At 46.0% G+C, this 8,687-nt stretch overlaps 1 protein-coding gene across 1 annotated transcript in view; it reads left to right on the top strand.

Annotated features, from left to right (window-relative positions):
- Positions 1-859: 859 nt before the first annotated feature.
- Positions 860-8,687, top strand: part of LOC112073682 (microtubule-associated tumor suppressor candidate 2) — a gene marked incomplete at its 5' end in the record, with an annotated part of 26,395 nt that continues 18,567 nt past the window's right edge. Inside the window, 4 exons of the mRNA XM_070440252.1 lie at positions 860-926; positions 3,442-3,660; positions 7,926-8,002; positions 8,137-8,211. Of these exons, the coding sequence (XP_070296353.1) occupies positions 860-926; positions 3,442-3,660; positions 7,926-8,002; positions 8,137-8,211 (438 nt within the window). The remainder of the gene's footprint in view (positions 927-3,441; positions 3,661-7,925; positions 8,003-8,136; positions 8,212-8,687) is intronic.

Here is an 8,687-nt window from a genome sequence, read left to right as displayed (position 1 = left end):
CTCTGACTGGGAGGATGATGCTCTAGCAGGGTGTTCACGTATAAAGATCCCCATGCAGGGCTGTTCTGGCTCTGCTCTGACTGGGAAGATGATGCTCTAGCAAGGGTGTCACGTCATAAAGAGTCCCCATGCAGGGCTGTTCTGGCTCTGCTCTGACTGGGAGGATGATGCTCTAGCAGGGTGTCACGTCATAAAGAGTCCCCATGCAGGGCTGTTCTGGCTCTGCTCTGACTGGAGGGATGATGCTCTAGCAGGGTGTCACGTTATAAAGAGTCCCCAGCAGGGCTGTTCTGGCTCTGCTCTGACTGGGAGGATGATTCTCTAGCAGGGTGTCACGTTATAAAGAGTCCCATGCAGGGCTGTTCTGGCTCTGCTCTGACTGGGAGGATGATGCTCTAGCAGGGTGTCACGCATACAGAGTCCCCAGAGATGTAGCTGGGAGCACCATTCATCATGTTAACTGCTCACACACACAACAATATACTGTAATTTGATGTATGCCCAAGAGATAGGGGAGGACGGCTCAGATAGGGGAGGACGGCTCAGATAGGGGGACGGGCTCAGATAGGGAGGACGGCTCAGATAGGGGAGGACGGCTCAGATAGGGGAGGACGGCCATAATAATGGCTGGAACGGAGCATATGGAAACCATTCCACTGATTCCACTCCAGCTATTACACGAGCCCGTCCTCCTCAATTAATGTGTCACAACCTCCTGTGATGTACCGGTGATTTCAGGTCCCCTCGGAGAAGCAGTTTCAACCTCAAGGGTCCTGTTTTGTTAAAAAAAAAAAAAAAAAGCCCTGTTAAATACCTATCCTCCATGCTTGACGGAAGTGTGTGCGTCTGTGTGTTTCAGAGTGAGAGTGCCATCCTGAAGGAGAGGGAACTGTCCCTGGAGCTTGCCAGGATCAGGGATGAAGTGGGTAAGTAAATACCTGCCATGCCAGCTGGATTGCTATCTGGATTGCTAGCTGAATGCTATCTGGATTGCTAGCTGAATGCTATCTGGATTGCTAGCTGAATGCTATCTGGATTGCTAGCTGTGTTGCTAGCTGAATGGTATCTGAATTGCAGGCTGAATGCTATCTTGATTGCTATCTGGATTGCTAGCTGAATGCTATCTGGATGCTAGCTGAATGCTATCTTGGATTCTAGCTGAATGCTATCTGGATTGATAGCTGAATGATATCTTGATTGCTATCTGGATTGCTAGCTGAATGCTATCTGGATTGATAGCTGGATTGCTAGCTGGATTGCTATCTGGATTGCTAGCTGAATGCTATCTGGATTGATAGCTGGATTGCTATCTGGATTGCTATGCATTGCTAATTGGATGCTAGCTGAATTGGTAGCTGGATGCTAGCTGAATGCTAACTGGATGCTAGCTGAATTGGTAGCTGGATTGCTAGCTGGATGCTACATGTTTCCGAAAATGTGACATTTTAGGAGATAGAGGACGATAGACAAGATACACTGAGTGGTTGCCAGCTAGGTATGGAGATGGTGAGTCACTGGGCCGTGGCAGTAGGTATGCTACATTACCATGTCCCATTAAAAATCCTACAATGTGATTTTCTGGATTTTTTCCCTCATTTTGTCTGTCATAGTTGAAGTGTACCTATGATGAAATGTACAGGCCTCTCTCATCTTTTTAAGTGGGAGAACTTGCACAATTGGTGGCTGACTAAATACTTTTTTGCCCCACTGTATGTACATATAAGTGTGGGGGTGAACAGCAGAAAGTCTGGGTAACTGTTTAATTAACTTATGGCTTTGGGGTAGAAGCTGTTCAGGAGCCTTTTGGTTACAGACTTGATGCTCCGGTATCGCTTGCCGTATGGTTGCAGAGAGAACAGACTGTGACTTGGGTGGTTCAAGTCTTTTAGGGCCTTCCTCTGACACCGCCTGGTATAGACATCCTGGATAGCAGGGAGCTGGGCCCCAGTGATGTACTGGGCTGTATGCACTACCCTCTGTAGCGCCTTGCCAAGCAGTCACCATACCAAGCGGTGATGCAGCCAGTCAATATGCTCTCAATGGTGCAGCTGTAGAACTTTTTGAGGATCTGAGGTCCCATGCCAAATCGTTTTAGTCTCCTGAGGGGGAAAGAGGTGTTGTCGTGCCCTCTTCACGACTGTGTTGGTGTGTTTTGTACCACGATAAGTCCCTTAGTGATGTGTACACKGAGGAACTTGAGGCTRTCGACCATCTCCAATACAGCCCCGTCGAATGTGAATGGGGYCYTGCTCGGCCCTCCGTTTCCTATAGTCAATGATCAGCTCCTTTGTCTTGCTGACGTTGAGGGAGAGGTTGTTGTCCTGGCACCACACTGCCAGGTCTCTGACCTCCTCCAGGTAGACTGTCTCAATGTCGTCGATGGTCAGGCTTARCGCCGTCGTGTCGTCGGCAAACTTAACGACGGTGTTGGAGTCGTGTACGGCCACAGTCGTGGGTGAACAGGGAAGTACAGGGAGAACAGGAGGGGGCTAAGCAGGAACCCCTGAGGGGCCCCAGTGTTGAGGATCAGCGTGGCGGATATGTTGTTGCCTACCTCTGGTAGTGGGGTGGTAGATGTCTCCCTTATGGCTCTAATCTGGTAGTTGGGTGGTAGTTGGGTGGTAGTTTTTCCCAACCCCCGTGCTTCTACACCTGCATTGCTTGCTGTTTGGGGGTTTTAGGCTGGGTTTCTGTACAGCACTTTGTGATATCAGCTGATGTACCGAAGGGCTTTATAAATACATTTGATTTGATTTAGATGTCTCCCTTATGGTTCTAATCTGATAGTGGTAGTGGGGATGTAGATGTCTAGACTCCCTTATGGGTCTAATCTCGTAGTGGTAATGGGGTGGTAGATGTCTAGTCTCCTTTATGGATCAGCTCAGATTCCTCACATAAGTTACATACACCATAGACATACACCACAAGCACCAACACCACACACACACACACACACCACACACACACACACAACAACACACACACACACACACACACACACACACACACACCACACACACACACACACACACACACACACACACACACACAACGTACGTCAGCTCAGACAGATCCAACACCAAATCCCATTGGTTCTCTAATCAAACCGAATTAACACGAATTGTTTGTAACTAAAACGTATCGTTCCTTGTATCGCACGTGTCAAACTCATTCCACGGCAGGTTTTCACCCCTCCCTTGGATTGATGAACTAAGGTCACTAATTAGTAAAGAACTCCTCTCACCTGGTTGTCTAGGTGCTAACGAAAGGAACATCAAAATCCACAGACACTAAGCTCTCCAAGGAATGAGTTTGACACTCCTGCTGTATGGAATCTAGACACGTATTTGAATCGTGTTGAAAATGTAAAGATCCCTTAGTAACTATACTATCGTTCTTCCCTATGTCTTCTTATCCATCAACCCCCCCCCCCCCCCCAAGCCTCAAGTGTGTCGCCGCGTGGAGATTCTGAGCAGGACAAGGAGGAGTTGGAGCGGAGGTTTGAGCGGGAGCTGGAGGGTATGCGTGCCCAGCAGCAGAGTAGGCATGGGCCGGCTGGAGGAGAGACGATGAGCCAGTATCACAGCCGGAGATACAGCGCCTGGAGGCCCAACAACAGGAGCGAGCTGGAGAGGACTGAGAACACAGCAGCTGGAGCAGGTAGGGAGGGATATATATACAGTGGAGAACAAGTATTTGATACACTGCCGATTTTGCAGGTTTTCCTACTTACAAAGCATGTAGAGTCTGTCATTTTTATCATAGGTACACTTCAACTGTGAGAGACGGAATCTAAAACAAAAATCCAGAAAATCACATTGTATGATTTTTAAGTAATTAATTTGCATATTCTATGCATGACATAAGTATTTGATCACGCTACCAACCAGTAAGAATTCGGCTTCACAGACCTGTTAGTTTTTCTTTAAGAAGCCCTCCTGTTCTCCACTCATTACCTGTATTAACTGCACCTGTTTGAACTCGTTACCTGTATAAAAGACACCTGTCCTCACACACTCAATCAAACAGACTCCAACCTCTCCACAATGGCCAAGCCAGAGAGAGCTGTGTAAGGACATCAGGGATAAATTGTAGACTGTACAAGGCTGGGATGGGCTACAGGACAATAGGCAAGCAGCTTGTGAGAAGGCAAACAACTGTTGGCACAATTATTAGAAAATGGAAGAAGTTCAGAGATGACGGTCAATCACCCTCGGTCTGGGGCTCCATGCAAGATCTCACCTCGTGGGGCATCAATGATCATGAGGAATGTGAGGGATCAGCCCAGAACTACACGGCAGGACCTGGTCAATGACCTGAAGAGAGCTGGGACCACAGTCTCAAGAAAAACATTAGTAACACACTACCGCGTCATGGATTAAAATCCTGCAGCGCACGCAAGGCCCCTGCTCAAGCCAGCGCATGTCCAGGCCCGTCTGAAGTTTCAATGACCATCTGGATGATCCAGAGGAGGAATGGGAGAAGGTCATGTGGTCTGATGAGACAAAATAGAGCTTTTTGCTCTAAACTCCACTCGCCGTGTTTGGAGGAATAGAAGGATGAGTACAACCCAAGAACACCATCCCCAACCGTGAAGCATGGAGGTGGAAACATCATTCTTTGGGGATGCTTTTCTGCAAAGGGGACAGGACGACTGCACCGTATTGAGGGGAGGATGGATGGGGCCATGTATCGCGAGATCTTGGCCAACAACCTCCTTCCCTCAGTAAGAGCGATTGAAGATGGGTCGTGGCTGGGTCTTCCAGCATGACAACGACACGAAGCACACAGCCATGGCAACTAAGGAGTGGCTCCGTAAGAAGCATCTCAAGGTCCTGGAGGGCCTAGCCAGTCTCCAGACTGAACCAATAGAAAATCTTTGGAGGGAGCTGAAGTCCGTATTGCCAGCGACAGCCCCGAAACCTGAAGGATCTGGAGAAGATCTGTAGGCGAGGAGTGGGCCAAAATCCCTGCTGCAGTGTGTGCAAACCTAGTCAAGAACTACAGGAAACGTATGATCTCTGTAATTGCAAACAAAGGTTTCTGTACCAAATATTAAGTTCTGCTTTTCTGATGTATCAAATACTTATGTCATGCAATAAAATGCAAATTAATTACTTAAAAATCATACAATGTGATTTTCTGGATTTTTGTTTTAGATTCCGTCTCTCATAGTTGAAGTGTACCTATGATAAAAATTACAGACCTCTACATGCTTTGTAAGTAGGAAACCTGCAAAATCGTGCAGTGGTATCAAATACTTGTTCTCCCCACTGTATATATATATTAATATATATACTATATACACACAACACAACACACACACACACACACACACACACACACACACACTTAGACTACCTGCCGCGGTTACATGCACACGCACATACATACATACAGTGCATTCAGAAAGTATTCAGACCCCTCGACTTTTTCCACATTTTGTTATATTACAGCGTTATTCTAAAATTGATTAAATAAAAACATTTCCTCATCAATCTAAACACAATATCCCATAATGACAAAAGTGAAAACAGGTTTATAGACATTTTTACTAATTTATTTAAATTAAAAAACAGATATCTTATTTACATCAGTATTCAGACCCTTTGCTATGAGTCTCGGAATTTAGCTCAGGTGCATCCTGTGTCCATTGATCATCCTTGAGATGTTTCTACAACTTGATTGGAGTCCACATGTGGTAAATTCAATTGATTGGACATGATTTGGAAAAGCACACACCTGTCTATATAAGGTCCCACAGTTGACAGTGCATGTCAGAGCAAAAACCAAGCCATGAGGTTCAAGGAATTGTCCATAGAGCTCCAAGACAGGATTGTGTCAAGGCACAGATCTTGGAAAGGGTGCCAAAACATTTATACAGCATTGAAGGTCCCCAAGAACACAGTGGCCTCCATCATTCTTAAATTGAAGAAGTTTGGAACCACCAAGACTCTTCCTAGAGCTGGCCGCCCAGTCAAACTGAGCAATCGGGGGAGAAGGGCCTTGGTCAGGGAGGTGACCAAGAACCCGATGATCACTCTGACAGAGCTCCAGAGTTCCTCTGTGGAAATGGGAGAACCTCCCAGAAGGACAGCCATCTCTGCAGCACTCCACCAATCAGGCCTTTATGGTAGAGTGGCCAGATGGAAGCCACTCCTCAGTAAATGGCACATGACAGCCTGCTTGGAGTTTGCCAAAAGGCACCCAAAGGACTCTGACCATGAGAAACAAGATTCTTTGGTCTGATGAAACCAAAATTGAACTCTTTGGCCTGAATGCCAAGCGTCATGTCTGGAGGAAACCTGGCACCATCCCTACGGTGAAGTATGGTGGTGGCAGCATCATACTGTGGGGATGTTTTTCAGTGGCAGGGACTGGMAGACRAYTCAGGATCGAGGGAAACATGAATGGAACAAAGTACAGAGATCCTTGATGAAGATCTGCTCCAGATCACTCAGGACCTCAGACTGGGGCGAAGGTTCCCCTTCCAACAGGACAACGACCCTAAGAACACAGCCAAGACAACGCAGGAGTGGCTTCGGGACAAGTCTTTGAATGTCCTTGAGTAGCCCAGCCAGAGCCCGGATTTGAACCCGATCGAACATCTCTGGAGAGACCTGAAAATAGCTGTGCAGCGACGCTCCCCAAACAACCTGACAGAGCTTGAGAGGATCTGCAGATAAAAATGGGAGAAACTCTCCAAATACAGGTGTGCCAAGCTTGTAGCGTCATACCCAAGAAGACTCAAGACTGTAATCGCTGCCAAAAGGGCTTCAACAAAGTACTGAGTAAAGGGTCTGAATCCTTAAATGTGATATTTCAGTTGTTTTGTTTTTTTATACATTTGCAAAAATGTTTAAAAAGCTTTTTTGGGGCTTTGCCATTATGGGGTATTGCGTGTAGATTGATGAGGGGAAAAAGCGATTTAATACATTTTAGAATAAGGCTGTAACGTAACAAAATGTGGAAAAAGTCAAAGGGTCTGAATACTTTCTGAATGCACTTTACAGACACACACATAAAATAACAACAGTAGGGTTTTGATTGTGCGACTGAATGTGATTGTGACTAGATTGTCAATGTGATTTTTGTTTTGTTTTCTTTATGTCCAACTTTTTATTTCGTTTTGGCATTTTTCTTTTTCAGAATTCAGGAGGGAGGGGCGGGGGTTACCAGTTACACACAGTCCATAATAAATGCAATAAAAACAATTAATTTTATATAAATTTATTTTAAATATTTTTTTTTTTTTTAAAAAGAATTATTAAAGATTAATAAAACCCCCCCCCCCCCCCCCCCCCCCCCCTTACTGTGTTCATGTGTGTTCTCCAGATGGAGGAACGGTGACGAGGAAACCATGAGGAAGCTCTGACTGAAATGGAGAACAACCACAACGACACGCTGCGGTCACTCTGAAGGAGAGCAGCCATGCCAGGACTCAAATGGAATATCGCTCTGGTATCTTAACGGAACCACCACTCCCCGAGGACACGCGAACAAAATCGGCCACCATCGTTACAGGCCATTCAGCTACACCATAGCCTTTTTTAGTAAACTTCACTGATCAGCACGTCACCACTGTCTTTCCGTTACCGCACGCGTACAGCAGACAGTCCATTCCTTACGCTTTACCACAGCCGACACTCACGATGTTCGCCAGATCTAACATAACCGGCGATTGCCAAAATCCGCCGCCTTCACACTGTTTAGATCATCAGACGTCCTCCCATGTTCATTTCAAATAGTTACAAACTATTCTTCGCTTTTTTTTTGTATTTGTGACTCAAATTAAAACTTGACTGGTTGTGATAGGTCACCCATATTTGGAAGAAAACACTGCATCCTAGTGGATGCTCGTCTGATGCCCTTAAAGAAACTAAGCTTAAGCTACATTCTGCATCTAAATTGGTCTGATCCATCAGACCTGAAGATCGCCCATGGCCAGGCAGCAGGACGGAGAGTTCATGGTTTGTGGAAGAGGACTTTGAGTAAGCTCAGTGTACCTTGTCGCTGCAGGTACAGTAGGGAGTTTGACGGTATGTTATCAGTCAATGGTAAGCAATGCTGACGATACATGTGCAATGTGAGTTATTGATGACATATATAATGTTGTGTTTAAACATTTGTGTCCAGGACCAGGTGGACACGCTGACGTTCAGGAACGTGCAGCCTGAGGAGAGCCTAGCCAAGCCTTTGAGGAGGCTCTACGCAGGAGCCACCGACAGATACAGATTTAGTGGTTGTAACATGACTAGCCAGCCCCGTTTTAATAACCTTGCTGCTAACATGGAACAGAGATAGTGGTAACAGCAGCTCCGTTTAACCTGCTGCTAACATGAACAGATTAGTGGTAACAGCAGCCCCGTTTATACCTGCTCTAACATGAACAGATAGTGGTAACAGCAGCCCCGTTTATACCTGCTTGCTAAACATGCATCCTTTCCAATCTTCTCTAACTGGACTAATTGCTGATCAGATCTATTTAACGGGTGTTAAGATGGATTAAAAGGAGGCGCACATTGTGGTGATCCTTGATTCGTGATTCCAGATCCCTCGTCTTCATCTCCGAGATAGTCATGACAGCACCACTGATCTGGATAATCCTTAAAATTGTAGACGGATCTAGACAGTGATACCTTTTTAAATCGTCATTATATCTCCCGTTCTAAAACAATTGACAGCTG

The sequence above is a fragment of the Salvelinus sp. IW2-2015 genome, unplaced genomic scaffold (assembly GCF_002910315.2).
Source record: "Salvelinus sp. IW2-2015 unplaced genomic scaffold, ASM291031v2 Un_scaffold2336, whole genome shotgun sequence".
In the NCBI taxonomy this organism is placed as follows: domain Eukaryota; kingdom Metazoa; phylum Chordata; class Actinopteri; order Salmoniformes; family Salmonidae; genus Salvelinus; species Salvelinus sp. IW2-2015.
Note: the sequence above shows the minus strand (reverse complement) of the source record. Positions and strands in the feature narration are given on the sequence as shown.